Here is a 26297-nt window from a genome sequence, read left to right as displayed (position 1 = left end):
CACCCGCGAGTGCCGCGGTGGGCTCCGGGGGGGGCCGCCCGGGGCGGGTGTAGCATTTCTGGCTCCATGGTGATGTGAATTTAATTGTCTCTTTTAGGGCAGCTGGTGGAATTTTTAAAGAAAATTGAACCTAGAGGTCCGCTCTCGTGCGATACTGTTCTGAAGATATTCTATCAGACGTGCAGAGCCGTGCAGCACATGCACAGACAAAAGCCGCCCATCATCCATAGAGACCTCAAGGTACCGCCTCCGGTCCGTCTCGCGGGCCTGCCCCGCTGCCCCCGGTCAGGATGGCCAGCTTGCCAGCAGTGAAGTGTGCAATGGCTTTTCCAGAGAAGAAGGAGCTTCTTAACGCCAAACTGGGTTGCTGGAAGTTTCTCCCCTGAAGCGGCGCCGAGCCCTCTCTCTGTATCATTTGGCTTTGTGGCCTCCTGCGGCCTGGTCCTGTGGCTTCGTGCCACCTGCTTGGCCGTCACGCCCCCTGCCGGCCCTTCGGCCGGCCCGGGGATGCTCTCGACTGAGGCTCCCTCCCTTCCGTCCGCCCCCAGGAGTGGGGAGGAGGCTGCCGCCCCTCGGGGTCGTCCGTGCCCTCGCCCTGTGGTCATCCGTCCCGGCGTGACACCACGGGGCTCGCTGTCCCGCAGCAACCAGTGCCGCCGAGGGACCACAAGGAGTGCGCACGTGCCTCGGCAGGGCACCGTGGGGCTGCGGTACTCGCAGCCGCCCGCCTGCTGGGGACGAGGGGCACCGCGGTCCTGATTCTCCCTTTTCCTGGTGATTCGTGAAATAGACGGTTTTTGCTGTGTTTGTAGTCAGTGCCTTATTCTTCAGTTAACTTGCTTTTTGCTTTTTTTCCTGTTTTCTTGTCCATCAGGTTGTTCGTTAGCGGGAGCTCCTCCCTCTGTTCTTACGGCGGCCTTTTTCATGTTGTCTGTGCTGCGAATGCCTTCTCCTGGTTAATGGCCTAGTTTCTATTTCCCCTGTTGTGTCTTTGGGAAACTCAAGACTTTGTGAGATTTGCCTGACGTCCATGAAGCTCACACCCTGACTCCGACCGCTTCTTGGGGGAGCGGTGGCCCCCGCTGTGTCCTACTTGCTGGCACAGGTTGTTTTTGCCGGAGAACCTTACAGTCCCTTAGTGTTCTCTCTTGTCTGGTCTGTGGCCAGCTTTCAGGTATGAGGAAAGCGTGCCTCCGACCCGGCTGGTCTGGGACAGCGCCCTCTCCTCCTCAGGGCCGTGTGCCCAGGGAGGCCCTGGCGCCCTGTCTGTGCAGTGATGTCTCTGTTTAGATTTGACCTTGGGTGAGCCTGACCTTTTCCTTTCGTCCCTCAGCCCGAGTGGTCGGCACGTGCGCCCCCGTTACAGAAGGTCTGTGAGGTGGGGGCCACCGCCTTAGACCCCGCTCACAGGGCTGCAGGGGTGTGTCTGGAGGGGCCTGGGCCGCGGCTGCCCTGCACACCAGCCGGCCCTTCCCTGCTGTCTGCATGGGCCTTCCTCAGTTGACTGGGGGCTGGTGGATTGTTTCGTGGCGTCAGGACCCATGCTTTGTGTGTTAATGCGGGTGCTTGTGTGTCCGTAGTCTTTTTAAGGGAAGGGATATCTAGAAGGGTAGAATCAGTAAAGGATCAGCGCTTGTGAGCTTAGCCCGGGTTGGACGTCCCTTGTCTTCTCAGCGCCCTCTGTTCGCCCAGTGCTGGGACCCCCTGCAGGTGTCCCTGTGGCCGGTGCGTGGACCTCACCGTGTGGCGCCCTGCGGAGGGGCAGGCGGGACACGGGGGATGGCAGAGACCACGGGGACGCGTGTCCTTCTTGTTCTGCTCCTGTGCGTGGCTCCTTCCAAGCCTGCGGGCTGTGGAGTGTAGCCGGTGTCGGGCTGTTTGCTCGCGTTAGGGTTTGCGGGTCCGTCCGTCTCGTGTGGGGGGCGCGTGTGCTCGTGCACTTGGTTGATGTCCGCTTCCTGGGCTGTTCTGAACCCCGATGCCCTTGTCTGTGCTTTGGCCCGTGGACGCTTGCACCTCTGTTGGAAGTCCTCACTAGCAGCGCGTGGCGGCCCCTGTGCCCGCACTTTGCTACGTGACCCGGGTCATGTGGATGTGGCTTAAGTGGTCCTAGTTGGATTTTCCTTCTGCTAACAAAGTTGAGCATCTTTTCAAGCGTGTCGTGCTTTGGACGTTCTCCGTGGGGGCGCCTGTGGAAGGGTCCCTTTCACTTTGGCTCATTAGAGCCCGCGCTGGTCATGCTGCGGCTCGCACCATCACCCTCTGCACAGCGTCTCCGATGGGACGCTCTGGTTTCAGTGGAGCTTCCGTGTCTTGCCGAGGCGTCTTGCCAGGCATGCTGTTCGGGGGACCTGGCGTCCACCTTTGCCCGTAGGGGCGGGTCTTCCTTGGTGCATCATGGGTGGCCCCCTGGCTCTCCCAGCACCTTGCCTGGATGGCCGTCCTGTTCCCTCAGCGCCGCCTTGCCACGGGCGTGGCACTCACTGGGTGTCCTGTGGGGCTGTTGGTTGGTCCTGGACCCTGTGCTCCTTTGCCTTATTTAACAGAGCTTAACAGTTAAGGCCTGACTTCTTAGGGATCATGTGGCTCTTTTTGGCTCTTTGCGTCTCCACATGACTTTTTGAATTAGGTTCCTCCCAGAAAACTTTCTGGAATTTGGTGAGTTGCCTTGACTGTTCCCCACCCCCACCCCACCCCACCCCACCCCACCCCACCCCCAGAGCGTGAGTTGACAGACTTCCTGTAAAAGGCCCGACTTTAAACATTTCAGCTTTGCATACCAACCTTCCTGAACAGCGCAGGCAGCCCTACGGACAGCCAGGCGCGACCACGCCCCTAAAGCTGCTTCTGGACCCCTGTTAGGAGATGTCAGTCTTTTTTGATTCTTCCGCCAACCATTTAAATATGTAAGAGCCTTTCTTAGTTTGCGGGCTGTGTCGAGGTAGGCGGGGCTGGACCACGGCTGGGGAGCCTGCTCTAGAGTGGCTGTGCACACCCGTGCCTTTCATGTCAGGAGTGTGGTCTGGTCCCTTGTCTGTTTGGATTTTAAGAGTTTGTCTAAATTTTTATAGTTTTCCAGGGGTGTCTGGGTGGCTCAGTCAGTCAAGTGTCTGACTCTCGATTTCTGCCCAGGTCGTGATCCCAGGGTTGTGGGATCGAGCCCCTCGCTGGGCTGTGGGCTGATCTTGGAGCCTGCTAAGATTCTTCTCTCTCTCCCCTCCCTTCCCCTCCCTCGGCCCCCTCCCCTGCCACTCTCCTGTATACACAGGTTCTCTCTCTAAAATAAGAAAAGAGATCTTTAAAATTAGAGTTTTCTGAATAGGAAGTGTTTTGTGTATCTTTTGTTCAATTTTTTCCTAGGTTCTTGATGTATTTGGTAATTTTGAAGTGGTATGTTAAGTTTTTTCATTTTTTAACTGACTTATTATCTTTAAAATGTTTTTTAGTGTTTATTTATTTTTGAGAGAAACAGCATGAACAGAAGGGGCAGACAGAGAGGGAGACACAGAATCCGAAACAGGCTCCAGGCTCTGAGCTGTCGGCACAGGGCCCGACAGAGGGCTCGAACTCATGAACCACGAGATCATGACCTGAGCTGAAGTCAGAGGCTCAACTGACTGAGCCACCCAGGCGCCCAATTAACTGACTTATTTTTTAAATTTGTTTAAATTTTTTTCTTGAGAATGTGTGCAAGTGGCAGAGAGGCAGAGAGAGGTAGGGGACAGAGGATCTGAAGTGGGCTCTGTGCCGACAAGCAGAGAGCTGATGTGGGGCTCGAACTCACAGACCATGAGATCGTGCTGAGCCGAAGTCAGATGCTTAACCAACTAAACCACCCAGGCACCTCTTTTTTTTTTTTTTTTTTTTGTAGTTTCTTTATTTTGAGAGAGCGTGCATGTGCAAGCCAGGAGGGGCAGAGAGAGAGAGAGAGAGAGAGAGAGAGAGAATCCAAAGCAGGCCTCGTGCCATCAGCACAGAGCCTGACTTGTCGGGGCTCGATACCATGAACCGTGAGATCAAGACCTGAGCCAAGATGAAGAGTTGGACACTTAGCCGACTGAGCCCCGCCCCAGGCGCCCCTAACTGACTTTCATAAAGGTTTTTTGTGTGTTTGTATACCTTACATGATCGATTAGAGTTGTCTTTGATTTATGGTTGGTCATAACTTTATTTTTCTGAGTTCCCCGTTTTCAAAGGTACACGTGCTGACTTCGATCAGAGAGAGGTTAAAATGCCGTTTCTTCCCCTTTGCGGGAGGAAGGCGCCCGCAGGCCTGGGTCTCGGCACCCGAGCCCCTGACCGCCCTCTGGGATTCTGCAGGTGGAGAACTTGTTGCTCAGTAACCAGGGGACCATCAAGCTGTGTGACTTTGGCAGTGCTACGACCATCTCGCATTACCCGGACTACAGCTGGAGCGCCCAGAGGCGGGCCCTGGTGGAAGAAGAGGTGAGTCGTGTGGCACGTGGTGCCCTTTGTGGTCTGCTCGGCCTGGGTCTCCGCAGTCGCCGATGCTCTGGCTGCGGCCGCGTGGCCTGCCCGTCCCACATCCCGGCGTTCGCCTCCCGGGCTCGTGTGTGGGCCGGGAGACGCCGAATTTGAGGCTTACCTCATGTCTCCGTCCCTCACTTCATCCCAGACCTTCTTAAGGCCTTTGTTAATTGCGGTGTTTTTTTGTATTGTGATAAAAAACACACAACATAAAATTTACCATCTTATTTAATTTAACCATTTTTAAGTGCACGTTCCAGTGGCATTAACTACATTCGTCATCGGTCAGCCATCCCCACTGTCCATCCACAGAACTTTCTCACCGTCCCAAATGTGGTTATTAAAAAAAAAAAAAAAAAATCACTGAAAACTCTCCCTCACGGGTCCCACAGGAGACCCCACAGGAGATTGGTAGGTTTGTCCTGAGGACGTGTGGGTAGCAGGCAGCACAGAGCAGGACAGAGCCCGTGCACATGTGACTGTGCAGCCTGGGGGAGGGACCTGGGGGGCTCTTTGGTGTGCCCTCCGCTGGACACCCCTAGCCGTTCCCCTAGGGGCTCGTACTTAGATAAGCAGCTCACAGAAACCACACAAGCCAAACACAGGAGACAGGAAGCCACGCAGAATGACGGGGGAGGGGAGGTGCTGCATCCGTGCTCTGCCGGGGACCCCGAGGAAGCCTGCCGTGAAGGAGTCGGGGACGGGATGTGGGCCAGCGGGGCACCTCTTGTCTGGACGGAGTCCGTCCCTGGACCGGGTGTCATGGGTCAAAGCACAGGTGCTCCTGACCTGCTGGCTGTTCCTGGAACTGACTGTGCTCCATTACTGAATCGGACGCACGTCGGATCACCCCAACCCAGCGCATTCCTGCTTGTGCGTGAGAGCGTTCCTAAGGAAGTCATTCCCGGCAAAGAGAGTATGTTTAACGCTCTCCTTCAGTTGCTCGGCTGGCAGAACGGAACAGCATAGCAGCGTGGGAGGGGGCCCCTCGGTCCCGTGTGGTGGGTGGTTTTGTAACCGCCTCATGGGCTCTGAGTCCTGTCTCCATCACTGGTCTCAGCGGGTCCTTGGAGGTGTGCGAACACCCACTGTGTCTCACGCACACCTGTTTTTGGGTGATGGTTGCTTGGTTGCCTCCGTCTCCCGGGCGGGGGCATGGGGGCCAGCTGCTTGCTCTGGCTTCCTGTCCTTTGCCTCCTCCCGCCTCTGCTGTTTGCCCTGGTGACGTGTGTGCCCCACTACCCTGGCAGGAGCCCCCCCACACCTCCTGTGATGGTTCTTTATCAGAACTCGTGGGTGCCGTCTTTTTCGGGGTTCGTGGTGTGTCCTTCAAATGCCCCAGATTCGCTTCCCACTTGACCCTATGTTCTTTGTCGGGCTCCCATCCCTTGGGAGCCCTGCCCACTTGCCGGGGCAGGAGGGCGTTCTGGGCCGAGCAGGTGCCTGCCCTGCCCACCCTGCTGTGTGCGTGCCCGCCTTGGAGGAGAGCCGCCGGCTCGGGGTCGGGGGGAGGGGGAGGCACCGGAGACCACTCGGGGCGTGCGTGCCTGTGTGGGCACGCCTCCACGCATGTCCTGTGGCAAGTCACGCGTCTGTGCCAGTGCCTCCACTCTGGTGTGTCCGGTGGGCTTCTTGCCCCCCCACCCCACATCTGCGTGTCCCCCTCTCCCAGCGAGTGGCCCGGTAGCGTCACCATGTGCACCTGCGCTCCACTCCAGCGCACGTCCGAGAGTTGTGGTGTCACCAGAGAGCGTGAACGTCCCAGAAGGAAGTCAGGGTGGATTTGTGGCCCTCGGGTGTCCCCCTCCCCCGATCTACAGCCCAGACCAGGCGCGTGCTCTCAGATGCTGTGTTGACAAGTCCTTGCATCTGTGCTCTCTCCTTCCAAGGGGTTTAGTTACTCATTTGATTGCATCTTACTTTGTAATTACCTGACTTGACTTTTCGAGCGGTTGCTGGTTTCCGGGATAATTGAGCTGCAGGCGGTGCCGTGTTTCTTCTGAAGGGCTAGGCCCGCGGACGCGCGTCTCCCAGCTCCCCGACCCTCACACTGCACACCCTCTCCTGGCTTCTGTTTGCTTTTCGTGCTTTGTGGGCTGTGCTGGGTCAGCATGGGTCCCTCTGTGGTGCACCTGGGTCTCTTTGGCCAGTGCCGCGTGCGCACGGTCAGGCCGCGTCCGGTGTCCTGTCGTCTGCACGCTTACAGGCGGCAGCATGCCGAGCGGCCCGCACGTGGGTTCTCGTGTCTCCTCAGGGTGTGAGCCTGGATCGCAGCGGCCGGTCTGTGAACAAATCCGGCGTAGAATAGGGCTCTCCACGGGAGCTTGCCAGACGGGCACAGCAGCGCAGAACCCTAAGTGTGCGGCTTGGCGACTTGTCCCGCGTGGGTGTTCCTGTCGCCCCACGTCTGGGCTGCGTGGTGCCCCCGGCTTCACCTCCCTCGCGGCATGCCGGGTGCGTCCGCCCGAGGACTTACGCGCTCTGACCCCGGGCCTCGCCTGCACCCCTCCCGTGGCCTCTTCAGAGGGTTGCCGTGGAGTAGCACCTTCAGGTGGAGAACAGCCCGTCACGCTTGCCACGTGTTTGTGTTTCCTTGTCCGGCTGAGGTCGTGGCAGCGGAATCTGTAGCCCCGTGGCTGGTGTTCGTGTCTGCCGCGTGCGGCGACGCACGCCGTGGGCGTGTGGCTCTCCCCCTGGGCTGTGCTGCCAGCCTGTCCTCGGTCCCGTGTCCTGCCCTGTATACTTGGGTCTCAGGATCTTGCGTGTGAAAACCTGAACCGACCAGCTAAATTTGGTTTAGTTCTCTCTCCCGTTGGAGAAGGTTCTTTGTCCACAAGATCCCGTCAGGAGGCTTCTTTTAGAATAGCACTTCCTCTCAGAGACACGAGCGACCCAGCTCACGGCTCTGGACAGACTTCCTGTGGGTGACACCTGCTTCTCCTCACACCCACACGAGCTAGGGTGCCCGCAGTGAATGCTTGGCGTGCGTGGCTGCGTCAGGAGCACCAGAGGCGCTCGGGAGATGGGCGGCAGTGGGGGTGAGGAGGGAGTTGAGCAGCCTGCCGTCTGTGTGGGACGCAACGGGGTGTAAGTGAGCGTCGTTCACAGACGTCCTGCGGGGTATTTGGGGAAGTAGCACGACATCGACGCGGGACAAGTGGTGCTCACGAGTGGCCTTCCTTTGAGACGTCTGTGTCTGTCCTTCAGATCACCAGGAACACCACACCCATGTATAGGACGCCGGAGATCGTGGACTTGTACTCGAACTTCCCCATCGGCGAAAAGCAAGACATTTGGGTGAGGCGGCACGGCTGTGTGCCCGGGCAGCCGTGCCTCTGGACGGGGGTTCTGGCCTCCCCACTCCGCTCCCCGTCCCTCTGGCCACCCTTCTTTTTCTTCTCCTTTCCTTGTCACAAGAACCACCGTGATTGCCCTTAGTGGAGCGGAACCGAGCATAAGTTGGGTGGAGTGTCCGAGTGCTGCAGAGTCCCGGGGTGGCACCTTCTGCCCGGACCTGTCTGCCGCCTGCAGGCCTGGGCCTGAGCTCCCCCTGCTCAGAGCCCCTTCAGAGAAGCCGGGGCTTCGTGCAGCCTGACCAGTCCCAGCCTTGGGTCTTTTTGCCGGTCTGGCCGTGGCCAGAGTGAGGGCCGGGCCCCGACGCCTAGGCGACCCCGCTCCCTTCACCTTTCTGAAACCCTGTGGCACTTTCTGCGTGGCGTAGCGCTCCTCCTGGGGTCCGCTGACCCCTTCGCCCAGCATCAGGGTGCGGAACTTGGGGAGCGCAGCTCTGAGCGGCCCGGGGCTGCGCCCGCCGGTGCGGAGGCACCCCGCCCCTTCCCTGGCCTCTCCGAGCAGGGACAGCCCCAGACCTCCCAGGCCGCCTCCAGTGCTGACCCCGCCGTGGGTGCCGACGGGCTTCACCCTGTCTAAAACGTGTGAATCGGTAGGATTTGCACGCTGGAGCCTTTTCTTGGGATAGCGGCAGCCTGTGGTGTCAAACTCACCGCGCATCTCCTTTCCGCCCCAGTAGGTGCTCCTCAGCACGGTCGGCTGGGGGACACTCGTACGCACACACGGCGGTCGATGGGGGGACTGACGTTGGGTGCCGAGGGTGTGGCCTCCACTGGGCCCCGAGTGCCCTGCTCAGTCTGGGCCACGAGTGTGCCCGCATCGGAGGCCACAGGGCTAGCAGGCAGCGGCAGACCCCCAGGACCCGCAGGCCTGCTCCCTGCCTTCTGCCCTAGTGGTCTCTGGAGCTGCCCTGCTGGGTCCCAAGTGCCCGAATGTGGGCACTTTTCCCGTTGAAAGGACCTCTTGCTGAGAAAATAAGATTGTTGTCTGTTCTTCCTCTGATCTCCATAGTTTGTGCCTGATGAGGGCAGAGAGTGGGCTGGGTGTGCCTGGAACTCAGACCAGGGTGTGGCTCCAGCTCCTTGACCTTTGGCTGGATGGGCCCTGCCCCCTCCCCCACCCTCTCAGCCCCCAGCCCCTCCCCCCCCTCCCCCCTCAACCCTGTCCCCACCTTAGCCCCCGCCTCCTCAGCCCCCTCCCCCTCACCCCCTCCCACTCCCTCTCAACCCCTTCTCCCCCAACCCCTTCCTCTCCCCTCTCAGCCCCCTCCCCCTCTGGGCCCCCAGCCCACCTCCTCAGCCCCCTCCCCCACCCTCTCAACCCCTCCCTCCAACCCCCTCCCCTGCCTTCTCAGCCCCCTCCCCCACACCCCCTCCTAGCCCCCACCCCCACCACGCCCCCTGTCCCCTGCAGGCCCTGGGCTGCATCTTGTACCTGCTGTGCTTCAGGCAGCACCCATTTGAAGACGGAGCAAAGCTTAGAATAGTCAACGGGAAGTTCTCAATCCCTCCTGATGACACCCAGTACTCTGTGTTCCATGACCTCATCCGTAAGTCCCGCGTGCGGGGACCTGTGTCACATCCAGGGCCCCGGCCGTCCCCTGCCCCTCACGGCTGTGTGGCGGCCGCTCTGCTCAGGGCTTTTCCTAGCGCTCAGCCCCCTTGTGAATTCTCGGTGCTTTGAGTGGCCGGTTCTGGTAACTTTGTGCCGTTTTCGCTGTGGCTCTCTCGTCATGTTTCCCTCTCTCGCTTGTAAGTGAAATCAGTGCTGTAAGTGAAATGAGGGGCCTCGGGTCTGTGATCTCGGGGAGGGTGGGCACTGCTGACCCCAGACCGTGCCCTGAGCTCACCTGCCTCTGCCCTAGGCGCTACGCTGAAGGTCAACCCCGAGGAGCGGCTGTCCATCACAGAACTGGTCAACCAGCTCCAGGAGATTGCGGCCGCCAGGAATGTGAACCCCAAGTCGCCCATCACTGAGGTAGGGGCCTTGACGGGTGGTGTCAGGATGTTTCCGTGAGAGGCCGCACCTGCTCTAGGGCAAGAGACACGGCTCCCCGAGGGGGCTCACGAGTGCCGTGGAGCCTCCACAGGCCGGGGTGACAGGGGAAACGTCCCACCCGATCATAGGAGCCGGGGGAGTAAACCGGGCGTGGGGCCCTGGTGCTCAGTGCTTAACCTCCTGGGCTGGTTCCCTGCATCCCAGGGGCCAGGGCGGGAGGTGGAGAGGAGCACGGGTGAGGAGAAGGCCACGGAAGGTCACGGCGGGGTGAGGGGGAGAAGGCCACGGAACTTGGGGGGGGGGGGGGGGGGCAGTGGGTTCGGTCCAGAGAGAGCCTCGGAGCAGTCTGGTGCTAAAGCGGGTTGGCCCAGAGTGCCACGTAGCCCCGCAGAAAACGTGCTTGTCCCCAAAGGCGAGCAGGGGCCCCGGGTGACGTGGGGAGGTGTCTGATCGGTGGGCAGGCCTGCCTGCGTGCGCGCCCCTGGGAGTCCCCGTGGACGGACGCAGCTCCTGGTGGGTCCACTGCTGCGCGTGTCCTGATGCTAGTGCTTCTGAGACCTGTGCCCCATGCGTGCAAACCTTAAACCTCTTATGTAGGGGCCGAGTGTGCAGCGAGGCCATCCTCCCCACGGGAAGGCAGCCCGCCACACAGGGCCGCATGCAGCAGACAGGGCCCCTCGAGAGGGGAATAGGAATCGAGTCTGAAACGCATACGAAGTGTTCGGCTGTGTGGTTCAATAGGATGCTGTGAAAAGGAACTTTAAAAGGAAAACGGGTGTCATTTACCCGTCTTTAACAACACAGTCTCTGAGATACCGAGCAGCATTCGTTAGTTTACAGGGAGTCGTGGGAGGCATCGGGTCACGGTAGGGGATGTTCTGTTTCTTCCAGAAATTGATAAGTAGAGAATTTGCGAAGAGGAGACGTGGCCTAACAGTGGTAGTTGCCGACCACTTGGTGGCATGTGTATTATTTTCAGGAACTCGTAGGATGTTAATACCGATTCCCTACTAGGTCACTAAGAAAGGCAAGATGTCGTCACGTTCAGTAGAAACGATAGCACGTGTACCTCATTTCCTGAGTTTAATGTGGTAAAACTCCACCTCGATGGTCGTATTTTGTAAAGCTTCACCAAAAACCCTAAAGCACACTACCGAGTAACTTATAAAACAAGTCACCGGCAGAAACTGCATCTTCCCTGAGACTGAGGAAGGCTGAGGAAGGCTGAGGCCGCCCCAAGGGGGCTGAGCAGGAGGTCTGCGCCGTGCACCTTGCCTCCGGGCTGCACGAATCTCTTCGAGGCTCCAGCCCCACACTGCCCTCGGGCTCAGCTCGCGAAAGAGCCTCACTGTGCACAGCCCACTGCCCCGCTCCTGTGGCAGCCAGAGGGCACGAGCCGACTGAGTCTGGGTGCACCTCCCCACACAGATGCCTCAGCCCCGAGGGTCTGCCGTCCGCACGCCCCATCTGCCCTGCGTCGCCGTGGAGCCTTGGCGTGCGGTGGGCGTGCAGGGAGCACTTGCAGAGTTGGGCAGGTTCACGGCTGCCTCCTCTGTGTTAGGTGTGTGCCCGAGCACGTCGGCTCCAGAACAGCACATGGGCAGGTCAGTTGTCAGTGTGGTCTGCCTTTTGGTTCAGCTGGGCTGTTCAGAGTCCGGGAAGTTCTCTTGGATGTTTTAGTAAGTCAGGTAGAGAGAGCTAGGTTAACTTGGTGGCCAGCGTACCTGGGGCCCACAGGCACCTTGTGCCAGCATCTGAAGGTTTTCTGTTTGGGGAGGAGCCACCTGAACCCTGGCCCCGGCCTCTGGAGATTGATTATTTGCATTTGGAATCATTGCAGCTCCTAGAGCAGAATGGGGGCTATGGGAATGCTGTCCCGTCTCGAGGGCCTCCCCACCTCGGGGGCTCCAGCAGCGGTGGCTACAGTGGAGGTGAGTGCCCCCTGCCTTGTGCCCCCCCCCCCCCCGTTTGCCCCTGGGGTTACCATGCTCCCGCTGTGTGGGCGCACCTGACAGCAAGAGACAGGCTACGTGTTCAGGGCCCCCAGGACCACCCTCAGGTTCAGATTCCCTGGAACCGCCAGGACTCAATGGAACTGACACGCTCAGGACCACAGGGGACAGGGGAAGAGGCGTGAGCATCAGCTGTCCTCTCCCGACACCATCAGGGCGGTACCGGTCCTCTAGCATGGAGTGACAACTGGCAGTGGCCACACGGGCCACCCACCCGCGTGGCTCACTCCGCCTCGGAGGCCCACAGCCGCTCTGTAAGTCACTTCTTGGCGTGTAGAGGAGGGCGTGCCTTGAAGGGCAGAGAGTAACCATGAGGACAAGTGCGTCAGAAGGAGGGTGTGGGGAATAGAGCGGCCATGGTAGGATCTGGGGGGCTGGAGGGCTCCGAGCGGGGACTCAGACGGGGGGTGGCAGAGGGTCGGCTCTGGCAGCAGTGAAGGTGAGGCCGGCGGCCTTCTATAGCTCAGGTCACGTGTGGTGAGCGACCTCTACTCCCCTCGGCCAGTGTGTATCAGGATGGGTTGGGTACCCAGCAGTGGCATAACTATGTCCCCACAGAAGCCCTCAGCCTGAGCTCTGTGTGGCCATGCCTTGGAAAGTTCTGGAAGGCCATGCCAGGACGTGCTTCTCTGCCACAGGCCCCCGTGCTCATCCCCCACCTCTCATTCTTCGGGGCGTGGAGTCCTGGGTCCTTCAGCTGTCCCCGCCAGCCAGCAGGGCCCATGCCCTGGGCGCTCCATATCCATGCACGGTGGGCCCTGGGTGCCTCCCTGAGTGTCCCATGTGTGGGGCTGCCTCATCTGCCATGGCGGGGGGCGGCGGTGGGGGGGGGGGGGGGCTTCTCAAGGCCCCAAGGGACGACCCTGCCGCACATGGGCTCACACCACACAAGTGGTGGTGCCTGGCCAGGGCTGGGCCAGCTACTGCCTAGTGACGAACCAACAGAAACATCTCACGTGTGGGCCATGTCGTCCAGCCTCGTCCCAGCCGCGGGCCGGCCGTCTGGCCGCTGGTGCTGCCGCTTTACGCATAGAGGCTGCCAGAGAGGCCCCCGCGGCACAGGTGCAGTCGTAGATCATGCTTGTCTCTTCACACCGACGTCTCCCACCCGAGCCCCCTTTGATGACCCCACCGTTGCGGCCCTGGGGTTTCAGGGACTGCCTTCTTCTGCTACCACCCTGTTCTCATCCAGGCAGCCGTGTCCTGCAGGTGCCCATTTGGAGCTATGGTCAGGAGCCTGGGCTCTATGCCAGCAGTCCTGTCCCTGCAAAAGATAGAATTGTGCCCCAGGCATGCCCAAGGTCTACCATGTGGCCTGTGGCCTGGCTTGGGGTGACCAGGCCTCCCCCCTGTACGGCCCACCCCGTGTTCTCACCCCTCGTCCTTCCCCACCCTTTCCTCCTCTAAGCGTCTGTGGTGTCTGTGTCCGCCAGGCTGCCTCCCCTTCGCTGGTCCCCTCAGCGTGAGTTAGTGCATGCTGGGAGTGGGCTGGTGGGACATCACCGAGACGGGAATGGAGGGCCACGTGTGCCCAGAGGGACCAGCTCCTCTTCACGGGGCCCAGCTTCTGCCCTGGGGACAGAGCAGCTGGCCAGGCACTTCGTGGGTGCCGGGCAGGGCGGGGCTCCCCCCCAGGCTCAGGCAGCATTTGGCTGGTTTCGTTCCTGTGCCCGGCTACTGTGCCCGGATACTGTGCGCTGATGGTCGGGCTTGACAGGAAGCAGGGCTCCCTGCCCGTTCTGGTTCTCCCGTCTCCCCAGGAGCTGGCTCCCACCTACGCCTCGCGGCCCCGCCTCCAGCCCCAGGCTGTGCTGTGACTTGAGCCGACTTGTCTTTGCTTCCAGGCCTGGCGCTTGCCGAGTACGACCAGCCCTATGGCGGGCTCCTGGATATCCTGCGGGGGGGCACCGAGCGCCTCTTCACAAACATCAAGGACACCTCCTCCAAGGTCATCCAGTCCGTTGCCAAGTGAGTGAGGGCACGTGGGCATGGCGTCTAGATGACAGTGACAGCACGTGGTCTCTTTGTAGTAGGGGTTTCCCGACCTTTGGGCTCTGTCCCGCCTCCAGACCTGGCAGGACCTGCACTTGAGGCTGCTGGTGAGCGTGTGATGCCATCAGCCTCGTGGGCCCAGGCAGGGGGGTGGCGCTGCCTGATGGGGGTGCCTCGGCCACCCGTTCCCACCCCTGCCGCGGAGGGGCACGTGGGAGTGCCCGAGGCCACGGGGCCCTGCCACTCTCGCCCCCGGGAGGTCTTTTCCATGGAGAACCTGAGCCGCCAGCCTCAGCGCCTCCCTTGCACCGGGACAGTGCCCCTCGCATTTGTGTGGTTTCTTCTCCGTGGCGTGGAGCAAGGGGGACAGTGGAGGGGCCCAGGACACCTCACGACCGCAGGCCCACTGAGCTAAAATGTTGAGTCACTCGGGCCGCTTGGGTTTGAGCGTGTGGGTAAATCAAGTCGCTTTGTGAGCAGGTTGTTGAGGGGAGTGCGCATGTGCACAATCGGGGGCTACCCTGTCACCCTGGACACCGGCCCGAGGCCCTTGTGGCCAGCACACATGGCCTGCGTTTGCCAGGTCCTCCGGAGGCATCTCCACTATGCCTAGGGAGCTCCGTGGGAGCCTCACAGGCCCGGGTCTCCAGCACGCCCCCCCCCCCCCCGCCCCCGCCCCCGCAGGCCAGCTCAGGGATGTCAGCGTCCACGTGAGGCTCTGCTTCTCTGTGCCGATGGTTTCAGGGGATGATCCGTGGGAGCTGGTTCTCAGGCCGGGGGTCGGGACCCTTGTTCTCTGTAGTTACCACGTGTGTCTGATTGCGTGGAGGCTCCTCTGCTTTCCCTGTTCTTGTGTGTGCGCACACACCAGCCGCAGACAACACAGGTAAAGTCGCACACGTTGCGTGAGCACGCGCGCACCCGTGTGAGTGTTGCACGCGTGAGCACTGTGTTAGATAGCAGCGCGCACGCAGTCTCTGATGTGACTTTATGTAACGACGAGAAACCCGATTTCTACTGGCTGTGGGTCAGTGTCCCGGGCCACGCCTTGTCGAAGGAGCTCTCCGGGTCTGTCCCTGGGGTCGGGAGCGGTCCGGCTGCTGTGGCTCACGTTCTGGTTGGGGGGCCCAGGCAGGACAGGTGGGGACGCCCGTGGCCTGTAGGCTCGCCTGCCGTCTGCGGCGCTTCTCCACTCGCGCCTCCGATGAGGGGCGACCTCGCACGGTGCCGCCATGTCGTGGGCCCCTCCACGTGGCTCACCCCACGGGCCGTCATCCTCTGCATGTCGTGCGGCCGCAGCACCGGCAGGGCGGACGGCAGGTCTCATCCCGGCAGGTGACGTTGCAGGGGTCTTGGGGCTGGCTTCTGGGACCGGAGGGCTCTGGAGCCATAGCCCCTGACGACGATGAGCAGGAGGTTCCAGAACACGGGAGAAACTTCTCAAGTCTGTCCGAAAAAGGCGCACCAGCTGTGCGGAAGCCCTGTTTCTTGCTGGGCCTCAGGCGTGAGGCGGGTCCAACATTTCACAGCCTCTCTGCTGAGGTGCAGGGAGAGAGCAGACGGGCCTCGGCTGCCAGCCTCTCCAGGGTGGGTGCGGGGGCTGGGTGCCCGTGGCCTGCTGTGCGACCAGGATGCCGGCGCCCCGAGAAGCCAGGGCTGGGAGGCGGTGCGGCGGGAGGGGGAGGGCTTGGTGCCACATGCTCGTGCACTCGTGCACTGCTCTTAAAAGCAGTTTTGAGAAACGAAGGAACGTAAAATCGTTGCTTGTGCGTGTGTTTTTCTTTTAACATTTTTTAATTTTGAGAGTAAGCGTGTGAGCAGGGCAGGGGCAGAGAGGGAGAGAAGCCCAGGCAGGCTCCCTGCTATCGGCCCACATGGGGCTTGAACTCACGAACCGTGCGATCACGACTTGAGCTGAAATCGAGAGTCGCACACTCCACCGGCTGCACCCCAGGGGCCCCCGTTGCGTGTCAGGCTAGAGGTGGTGGTGGTTCGCTTCCGGATTTAGCTGTTGTTGCGACTGACTCTGGGTTTGTGCAGCTATCTTATACCTTCAAGTGGAATATTAACAAAAAGTAATAACCCTAACGGCGCACCTCCGACCGGCGGCACAAGCAGAATGCGGTCGGGGTGGCGGCCTGGGGATGTTAGCGGATGTGCCTCGGGGCGCGGGCGCACAAGTCTGGGAGGCTGCTCGGGGTCATCCCGGTGCGATGGTGAGATCGGAGCGCAGACGAGGATGAAACGGTATCGCCCGGTGTCCTCGGGATCAAAGGGTTCTAGAACAAGAGAAAAAGGATACGTGTCAGGGTCCCGCGACCATCCCCGGGGGGAAGGTTTGCCGAAGGACACCCAAGACCGGGCGCGGAGTCGTCCTCGCAGCTGGGATTTTCCTCAGAGATAGGACGCAGGTCAACGTGTCAGCGCTGGGAAAAGGCTCGCGGCACAAAGTGTGGGGGAACAGGCGGGGCTTCCCGAGTCCTTGGCCGTGGCGTCACGTGGGAGGCGCTTGATTTCCCCGCCCGAGCCGCTGCAGCACAGGTGAAGCGTTGTCACCCAGGGTGTGGGTTGCGGCTGCTCTCGGGCCCCCTCCGCTGAGCACACACCAGCCTCCGGACTCTAGAGGGAAAGCAGGTGTGAGCATAATCACGTCTTGGTGCAAGCAGTCTGGGCACAGGGGCCACTCCTGCCAGTTCTGGGAACAGCGAGGACCCTCCTGAACCGGCAGCCACAGCCGAGGACCAACTTGCAAGCAGGCCTCTCAGGGTGGGCGGCTCGGCCTGCGTAACTGTCTTCCGCCTGGGCTGCAGACGCCTCGGATACCGACGGACTCGGGAGCTTACGGTGAAGCAGACAAACCCGAGGCTGACCCTGACGGGCCATCTGTCTAGCCAGCACGCAGACAGCCGGAGCCTCGGAGGGGGGAATGGCAGAAGACGCTGGTGCTGGCCCTTTCCTCAGATGTGACCAGTAACGGTGACGTCTGTGCGCGTGACCACCAGGGCCCGGCAGCCATGCTCTGTCCCTCACCGGGCCCGCCAGCCGTGTCCACCAAAGGAGTTCTCCGTTTGGGTCCCCTGTGGGGTCTGTGGCCACCGCACAGCTCCATGTGCCACAGGAGGGCCCAGTTAAGAAAGGCCTCGGTGCAGGTGGCGTCGGGCATTAACTGACTCTCCGGGGCCATTGAACAGCCCAGCCCCTCTCTGGTACAGCCAGAGCCCTTTCAGAGGGCGCGTGGGCCCAGGAGTCCTGGGAGGCCTCTCCCTGGAGGAGGGCCTTCCTGTGCACACAGACCCAGCACACGCAGCCAGCGTGTGCCCACGGACGCTCCGTGTCCCGGGGGCCGGGGCCCAGGTCCGGAGCATGTGTGGCCCGTGGGCCTGTGGATGTGCACGTCTGCTCGCACGTGTTTCTCTTTCTGTGACCTGCCTGATTGAAGTTTTTGTTTTACTGGTATTGTACGTTCTATTTTTAAGTGTTTATTTTGAGGGAGAGAGTGCACACGCACGAGTGGGGGAGGGACAAAGAGGGAGGAGGAGAGTCCCAAGCAGGCTCTGCACTGTTGGCACAGAGCTCGACGCAGGGCTCTATGCCACGAACCTCAAGATCATGATCTGAGCCGAAATCAGAAATCGGTGCTCAACTGACCGAGCCACCCAGGCGCCCCTGAGAGAGGGTTTTTTTTTTTAATGTTTTCTAATGTTTATTTTTGAGAGACAGGGCACGAGCGGGGGGAGGGGCAGAGACAGAGGGACATACAGAATCCGAAGCAGGCTGCAGGCTCTGAGCTGTCAGCATAGAGACTGATGCAGGGCTTGAACCCATGAACTGTGAGATCATGACCTGAGCCGAAGTCGGACACTCAACTGAGCCACCCACGTGCTCCGGGAGAGCTAATTTTTAGATGGTATCGCTCAGTCTGTAAATTCATTGCACTATAAATAAAAATCCTGGTGTTTTTACAGATTTTGATCTTAAAATTTGTATGTAAGTTACCCAGAATTGCCAGCAGTATTTTTTTTTTTTTAATGAGAATAGGGGACAAACCCATTCTGTGTCACTTTTCTTTAAACACGGGTACTGTGCTGGTGTAGGTGAAGTGAGCAGGCCACTAACTAGTACCCAGCTATGTGGGACTCATGTAAAACTAATGAGACCTAGAAGTCTGGAAGAAAGTCACGGGATACTTATCGAGTGGTGCTGAGGCCATAGGTATCTATGAAAAAATTGGATCTTTATCCAGTAACAGCTAAATACATTAATCCTGATTAATTAAAAGGTCTAATTGTCAACAGCAATTTTTTAGGGAAAATAAAAATATAGAGGGAGCGTTTTTATAACAGTGGAATAAGGTAGATTTCTTAACTCTAACAAAAATTGCATAATATGTAGCCGTGGAAAGAATGATTATAAACTTAAAATAAAAATCTAATATTCCTCAAAATCACATTTCTTTTAAATTTCCAAAAAGAGTTTCACCTGGGTGGGTCATCCCGTTAAATATCCGACTCGATTTCAGCTCAGGTCACATCACGGTTTGTGGGATCGGGCCCCGCGTTGGGCTCTGAGCACAGCGCCTGCTTCGGATTCTCTGCCTCCCTCTGTCCCTCCCTTGCTCACTTGCTTGCACGTGCTCTCTCCCTCCTTCTCAAAACATAAACATTTTTTTAAAAAGTAAAAATAGGGGCGCCTGGGTGGCTCAGTTGGCTAAGCGTCCGACTTTGGCTCAGGTCACGATCTCGCAGTTTGTGGGTTCGAGCCCCGCGTCGGGCTCTGTGCCGACAGCTCGGAGCCTGGAGCCTGTTTCAGATTCTGTGTCTCCCTCTCTCTCTGACCCACCCCGTTCATGCTCGCTCGCTTGCTCGCTCTCTCTCTCTCTCTTCAAAATAAATAAACGTTAAAAAAAAAAAAAACTAAAAATTTTCCAAGAAGCTATGGCAGTGACTGGGAGTAAATGCGTTTAAACCACATAACTGACAAAAGAGTGGTATCTGTTACGTGCAGTGAGTTATGCAAACTAGTAGCAAAAAAAAGCACAGAGGCGACGAACAGTGGCCAAACCATGAATAAACTATTAGGAGATGCTCAGCTGCATTATTATTTTGTAGGCATCACGTACTTGAGTCTTGTCTGGTCCACTGTGACCGTCTGTGTCTTCTGACTGATAGTCACATGGATTCTTGGTGTCCTGGGTGGGCGCCTACCATGTCTGCTCCATTTCCTGCTCATTGCCCGGCCTTCTGTGGCTTTAACTGGGCATCTCGTAGGGTCCCTTTCTCTCTCCTTTCTTATCATATCAGTTATCCTTATTTTTAAAAAAAGTAACAGCTTTTTTACTAGTTGCTCTGGAGTTTGCAGTACATGTTTACAGCTGACCCACGTCTACACAGGCAGCCCGCACCAGCCCCCCAACCCTCTGTCACCCCACGGTGGCGCTGCGCCCCATCGCTGTGCTCGTGCTAGCATTCACTTTACCCGCACAAACGCACGCGAGTATGCGCGTCGTCGATGCGGAAAGTGCACAGGTGGGCATGGCGTTGCCGTGACGAGTTCGAACAAGCAGTTTTCTCCTGACTCCATCAAGGGCAAGAAACATAAAAGTGTTCGTTTCACTGTCACTTCTTTTGTTCTGTTGTGTAGACCCCGTTTCTGACCGAATCATTCTCCTTCTCTTTGAAGAGCATTTCCTTCCAGGCACGTCTCCTGGCAGCACTTTCTCCCAGTGTTTGAGTCACCTCTGGAGGGTGATTCCCAGGGGACGGAGTTCTGGGCTGGTGGGTGTTTCTCTCAATACTAAATATTTCACTGTGTCCTTGCTCACGTGGCTTCTGGAGAGCAGACAGGTGCACTTCCTGTCTTTGTTTCTGTGCAGGTAAGATGTTTTATCCCTCTGTCCCCTTTCCACGTTTTTTTCCTTTGGTTTTCTGCAGTTTGAAGATGATATGCCTGAGTGTAGGTGACTCGGTATTTATCCTGCCTGGTGTTCTCTGAGCTTCCTGGATCGTGGTTTCGCGTCTGACACGATTTGAGGGAAATTCTCGGTCCTTGTTGTTTCAGACCTTTCTTCTGTACCTGCTCTCTTTTCTCCTTCTGGTGTTCCCGTTAAATGTACGATACACCTTTTGTGGTTCCACGTTGCCGGTGATTTTGTTCTGGGTTTTTTCAGTCTTTGTTCTCTTTGCTTTTCATTTTTTAAGGATTCTATTGATAGATCCTCTAGCTCAGAGACTTTTTCCTCGGCCATGTTCAGCCTAATCAGCCCATCAAAGCCTGTGTTATTTCTGCCACAGCGTTTTGTATCTCCGGCATTTCTCTTTGTTTCTTTCTTAGAATTTTTATCTCTGTTCTTACTTACTGTCTACTTTATCAGTTAGAGCCCTTAGCATATTAGTCATAGTTGGTTAAGTTCCTGGTCTGACAGTTCCAGCGTCCCTGCCATGTCTGGTTCTGATGCTTTCTCTGTCTCTTGAAACTGTGTTTTTGCCATTAGGTGGGCCTTGTAACTTTTTCTTGTGAGCCAGACATGATGTGCTGGGCCAAAAAAACTCTCTTCCGTTTTTGTTACTGTCTCCTTTTACAGCCAGCCCCTGCAGTCACGCCTCTTCAGAATAGAAGCGCAGTAGGTTTCCACCGGGTCTCTGCCTCTCCGTCTCTTAGACGTTAGCTCCATGCGCACGGCTGGAGCACACTCACACGTATCCATACACACATGCGCACACAACGTTTCCCGTGAGCTGCGGCCTGAACGGCGAGATCCCCCACAGCCTCTCCAGGACCTGCTCCGGTTTAAGCTCTTGTGACTTAACTGTAGAAATTTCTGGGATTAACCAAGCGCTCTTCTTTCTAATTCCAGTTACGCGAAGGGAGACTTGGACATATCTTACATCACATCCAGAATTGCTGGTATGTTTGTCACTGTTGACCATAGGACATGCTTCTCATTCCCTCTTGAGGACAACTCGTGGGACGCTGGCCTCCAGCATATCCCTTGCTTCAGTGTCAGGCAGAGCGTGCAGGATGTGGCCTGGGGCACCAGCAGTGGATGGTGCCAGTGTCGACCCAGTTTCTCCCCCTGGTCTGGAACTTCCTGGAACTCTGAGGTCATAAGGGGAAGGATGCAAGGCACATTTGAAACTTGGGTCTCCCGACCAAACCCACACCCAAATCTCGACCCTTGGAGACGCTGCTCTGTGGCAGGCCCTCTGACTGAACTTCTGTCCCAGAGGCACTGTCTGGAGGTCCCAGAGGGTCTTGCTTGTAAATGGCAGGCATTGGAGGGGGTGGGGGTCTGTGCTCCCTCCGTTCTTGACACGCCCTGTACTCCTCAGTCAGCAGCTGGGGGGGGGGGGGGGGGCGGCGGGTGAGGAGCAGGGGCCTGGGTGGCCAGCTGTCTTGCCAGTGGCCGGTGAGGCTGCCACACAGAGGCCACGTGTCCCGCCCCGTTGTGGCTGACGTGGGCTGCTCTCTTTCAGTGATGTCATTCCCAGCAGAAGGCGTGGAGTCGGCTATCAAGAACAACATAGAAGACGTCCGGTTGTTTTTGGACTCCAAGCACCCAGGACATTATGCGGTCTACAACCTCTCCCCAAGGACGTATCGGCCCTCCAAGTTTCATAACCGGGTGGGTGGCCTGGGCGCTTGCCTTCACTGTGTGCGGTTCTCTTACTGTTGGCCCTCACACCCAGCTGTGGCCGCGGGCTGGCCTCTGACGGTCCCCAGCGGCAGCCGTGGCAGCCAGCGGAGCCCAGGGCCCTGGCGCTGGGGGGCTGGGGTACGTTGACTCGGGGCCCATGTGCAGCAGGCCGCGGGGGCAGGGCTATTCTCGAGGAAGACTCCAGAACGTGAACTGTGACGGTCACCTAAGGATGGCCAAAAATCAGTGATGCCTCACTGTTCCTTGCCAGTGAGGCACACGTGAGGCCACACATGGGACACAGGTGTGGCTTCCTGACCCGAGCATGGGAAAGGACAGGTTCTCCATTCTTTTTTGCCAAGTCTGCAAAGCTTGGTACATATTCTGGAGCACGAAACTCAGGGGCAGGAGGCCTGCAGACGTCCGTGGGCAAGGGAGGGAGGGAGGTGTGCGTGAGGCAGCGTTTGTCCAGAGTGGGCGCCCGTGGTGAGGCTCCCTGTGCTTGCACCCCCAACTGGTGCAGGGAACCCAGGCCGAGCCGAGCCCTCTGCCCATAGGTTTCCGAGTGTGGCTGGGCGGCCCGGCGGGCCCCGAACCTTCGCAGCCTGTACAGCGTTTGCAGGAACATGCACTCGTGGCTCAGGCAGGACCACAAGAACGTCTGTGTTGTGCACTGTGTGGTGAGTGGGAGGCTGCCTCATCCCTGCCCTTGATGTTGGGGGCGCACCTGGGAAGAAAACATAAACCAGGGGGAGTAATCCCTGCTTTGGGGAAGCTCATGACCCACCAGTGGGGCGGCTGGGTGTCCTGAATGCTGGTGAAGATGAGCTGAGCTGAGCTGAGGCAGGGTGCTGTTTTCGCCTGCACAATTACAGGCCTTAACCAGTAACGGCCCAGGCCCTGGCAGGCCGTGGGTCACCTGCAGTGACCACTCGCAGGGGGAAGCCTCCTTGTCCAGTGTCGAGTGTGCTACCAAACGTCAGCTGCCTGTTGGCTTCCTGAAAGCCAGGGTCTATTTGGGACGTCCTGGGCTAGCACTGGGACTTGGGGCAGGTCGTGTGAGGAGCGGGTTCTGTCCTGGTGTTTGCAGCCGGTGGCCCCAGGCCCGGGTGCCCTGGCACGGTCCCTGTCATTTCGGCATAGACCCTGGAGGGAGCGGTGGCCGACTGTCGCGCATGGGCAGTGAGCCCACACAGGTGGTCCCCATACCCTTCTTTACAGAACATGAGGGGCCTCTCCGCGTGTCACTCTGTCATCTCCCTGTGCCCTGAGGCCACTCTGCCTCATAGGACCCCCGTCTCTGCCCCTCCTTACCGTGGCTGAGGACAGTAATTTCCAGTTTCCCACCTGCACGGTGAGGGTTAGGTTTCTGGGTGTCACAGAAAGCGGGATGCTTGCCGCAATGGGCCCCAGAGGTTAGTGCTGCGATTCTGGTGTTGATAAAAGTCCTCCCAGGAGGCATGATGAAGAGAGCGAGTACAGAGGGGTGGTGGTGAGCGTGAGGCCCGCTTGGGGACCATGGTGGTGAGCAGTGTCCAGCTGGAGGGGCAGGCCATCATGTGCTTTTTGTTAAAGAGCCCTTATCTTTCTGGATTCTGAGTTCTTGCCCCAGCAGGGGTGTCTTCCTACGTCCCCAGCCAGGGGGAGGCCCTGTGGTGGTTCTGCGGGGAAGCATGGGATTAGGGAGCCTGCCTTCCTGCAGCCGCGGCCGCGCGAGCCTGGCCTGTGCCGCTTGTCCTAGGACGGGAGAGCTGCCTCTGCTGTGGCCGTCTGCTCCTTCCTGTGCTTCTGCCGGCTCTTCAGCACCGCAGAGGCCGCCGTGTACATGTTCAGCATGAAGCGCTGCCCGCCGGGCATCTGGCCATCTCACAAAAGGTACCGGTGTCCCACCTTGGCGGCGTCGTACAGGTGTCACCCTCGGGCAGGTCGTAGCCGAGGGTGTTGAGAGGTGGGGAGACTTGAGGGCCCTTGTGCAGACGTGGGCAAGGCCACGCAACCTGGGGGAGCCTGTGCCCTCCTGAATCTTGGCTGGCTTCCGCAGGGACACAGGGTGTCCCCCTGTGGGACAGGCGGGAGTCTGAGTGGCTTCGGGACAAGGCCCGAAAGTATCTGACGGGAATTTAAAGCAAGTGTTTAATGCGTTGAGGGTACCGAGGAAGCAGATGGGTAAGACACAGGAGTACGTGGTCACTTCAGAGATGGGAACTGTAAGAAGTCGAACGCAAGTTCTGGACCTGAGAAAGGCTGTGTCCTGGCAGCTGAGGGAGGAGCCTTGGCCTCTGGAAGGCAGGACAGGTGGCGTCACGGAGGCCAGAGCCCAAAGACAGACCACGGATGAGGGGCTGAGCAGCCGGGCCTGCCAGGCCGTGTCGAGTGGCTGCGGGAGGCAGAGCAGGAAGGCAACGTGCAGAAGCAGTAGCCGAGAAGTTCCCCGAATTAATGAGTCGCCAAACGTCCAGAGGTCAGAGGGTGCAAAACCGGCAGGCGGGAAGCCGACTCAGGCTCAGCGCGCTCCGTCCGCTGGAGACCACACGCAGAGGTCTTGAGGTCACCAGAGGGAGAAGGCACAGACCACGCTGCTGTCCTCGTCGGACTCCCGGGGCAGCCAGGACAGACGGTTTCACAAACTGGAGTCAGCAGGTCAGCAGAGGGAATAAACGGATTAGAAAAAATGCTCACTCGCCTCAAGAAAAGACCAACGAAGAAGTCAACAACAGAGAACAGCCAGCAAGATGGTGACTGGAACACGGCCGCAGCAGGAGCCGAGCGTGAAGGGGCTGTGTGTGCCGGCCTCGGGGACTGTCTGACCGGATACAAGCAGGACCAGCGGTGCACTGGCTGCGGGGGCCCCGCCTCTGCCGTCAGGACAGGGAAGGGTGGCCGTACAGCTGCCGCCTGATTCCTCGCCACCGGCCCGGCGGCTTCAGCCGTCCGCACGCGCCCTCTGCCTCTGCAGGTCAGGGGGTCCCGGCCCGGCTTGCACCTCCCAAGTCTGCCATCGGGGTGCGGCCAGGCTGTGCTGTGGCACGAACCTCGCAGAGAACGTCTGCTGCTTCCTCCTCCAGCCCGTGTCCAAGCTCGCTCAGGGTGTTGACGGGACTCACTCGTGCGGACGGAGATGTGGTGTGGGCGTCCGGGTCTCCTGTGGCGTGGGGACGAGTCCCCTGCACAGATATGCTAGCGCAATGCAGTGTGAGCCTTGCGCTCAGAAGCGGCCTCCCTTGTCTCCCTCTGCTGGGAAGCCAGTCACCACTCCTTCCCCATCTCGAGGGGACGGGGTCACACAAGGGCAGGGACACACGCCTGGTGTGCGCACCTCGGGGGCACCGAGAAAACCACCCGGGAGAGTTGAAGGCGCGAGTGTCCTGAGAGCAGAAATCAAGCTTGCAGAGCCGAAAACCGCGTTGACGGAGATGGGTGTTCACCGTGGCATCGGCGTTCCCACCTCGGCGGATGGAACTAGTACACGGATGGTCGGTTTGGAACGGAACGTCGCCGGCAACCAGCTGGATGATCTCTCGAGAACCTTCTACCCAGCAACTGGAAAAGACAAGGTCTTTTGAGTGGTCATGGGCCATTCAGTGGGAAAGATGTTCTGGCCATTAAACTGCGGCAAACTCACACAAACTGTGTTTATAATAGAATTACGCTAGGTATTGGTAACAGATTGGGGCACTTGGCTTGCTCAGTCGTGAGCACACAACTCTTGCTTGGGGTCGTGAGTTTGAGCCCCGTTGGGGGTTTAGGCGTTACCGTAAAAAGTTAAAGAAATCTTAAAAAGAGAAAAGAAAAAAGAAAGAAATTGATAACAAAGAAAACTGGAAGAATCCCTAAATGTTTTGAAATTAACCCACTGGTAAATTACCCGTGAGTCAAAAATCTCAGGGAGAGCTTAAAAATATTTTAAAACAAATGAAAATATATAAAACTTATGAGATGAAAGTTGAACATAGCATTAAATCCTCGCATCTGTTGGAAAAAAGTGTGGCGAGCAGACCAGAGCCCCGGGGGTGCAGCACGTGTGGCGAGCACGTGTGGGACAAGGTGTGCCTCCGGCCCCCGCAGGTACATTGAGTATGTGTGTGACATGGTGGCCGAGGAGCCCATCACGCCCCACAGCAAGCCCATCCTGGTGAAAGCCGTGGTCATGACGCCCGTGCCTCTGTTCAGCAAGCAGAGAAACGGCTGTAGGCCCTTCTGCGAGGTGTATGTGGGGGACGAGCGAGTCACCACCACGTCTCAGGAGTACGACAAGATGCGGTGAGCGCGGGGCTCTCCCGGCCCCTCTTTCCTCTGGGAACCCCCGGGAGCGGGCGCAGGCGGCGGCCGGGGCGGGCGCGTCCGGGCCAGCGCGCTGAGGGCCAGCTCCCCGGAAGTCCGTTTCAGCGCTGCCCCCTCCCAGAAGCGCCCAGTAGCAGAAGAAGGTGTGGCTCGGAGTGTTGGTGCTTTAGGGGAGCTCGGGGCTCGCGCCCCACACTCCCTTGGCTGGCAAGCTGTCTTTTTGGCGGAAGTGAACCTTTTCTCATCCTGTTCTTCAGGGATTTTAAAATCGAGGATGGCAAGGCAGTCATTCCCCTGGGCATAACCGTGCAGGGAGACGTGCTCATCATAATCTACCACGCGAGGTCCACGCTGGGTGGAAGACTTCAGGCCAAGGTGCGCGGGGGCTCGGGCCCCCTGGGCCGTCAGCCTGTGGGGCACGAGGCAGAGGGGCCGTGAGCTCGGAACACCCGAGTTCCCCGAGGGCCCCATTGCGGGGCGCCGTCTGCGCGGGGAGTCTGGGCTGCGGCTCTGGGGCTGCCCCGTCACAGACCCGAGGAGCC

General features: G+C 58.8%; 1 protein-coding gene across 5 annotated transcripts in view; it reads left to right on the top strand.

The window, feature by feature from the left end:
* GAK (cyclin G associated kinase) overlaps positions 1-26297 on the top strand; it is a 52987-nt gene that overhangs the window by 13772 nt on the left and 12918 nt on the right. For all 5 annotated transcript variants that reach the window (XM_078446388.2, XM_078446386.2, XM_078446387.2 and 2 more), the window contains 13 exons: positions 98-240; positions 4321-4446; positions 7696-7785; positions 9253-9388; positions 9704-9816; positions 11678-11768; positions 13694-13817; positions 20695-20744; positions 21314-21462; positions 22032-22154; positions 23216-23349; positions 25540-25734; positions 26013-26130. In XM_078446388.2, the coding sequence (XP_078302514.1) occupies positions 98-240; positions 4321-4446; positions 7696-7785; positions 9253-9388; positions 9704-9816; positions 11678-11768; positions 13694-13817; positions 20695-20744; positions 21314-21462; positions 22032-22154; positions 23216-23349; positions 25540-25734; positions 26013-26130 (1592 nt within the window). The remainder of the gene's footprint in view (positions 1-97; positions 241-4320; positions 4447-7695; positions 7786-9252; positions 9389-9703; positions 9817-11677; positions 11769-13693; positions 13818-20694; positions 20745-21313; positions 21463-22031; positions 22155-23215; positions 23350-25539; positions 25735-26012; positions 26131-26297) is intronic.

Source organism: Panthera onca, chromosome B1, assembly GCF_046562875.1.
Source record: "Panthera onca isolate mPanOnc1 chromosome B1, mPanOnc1 haplotype 2, whole genome shotgun sequence".
NCBI lineage: Eukaryota > Metazoa > Chordata > Mammalia > Carnivora > Felidae > Panthera > Panthera onca.
Note: the sequence above shows the minus strand (reverse complement) of the source record. Positions and strands in the feature narration are given on the sequence as shown.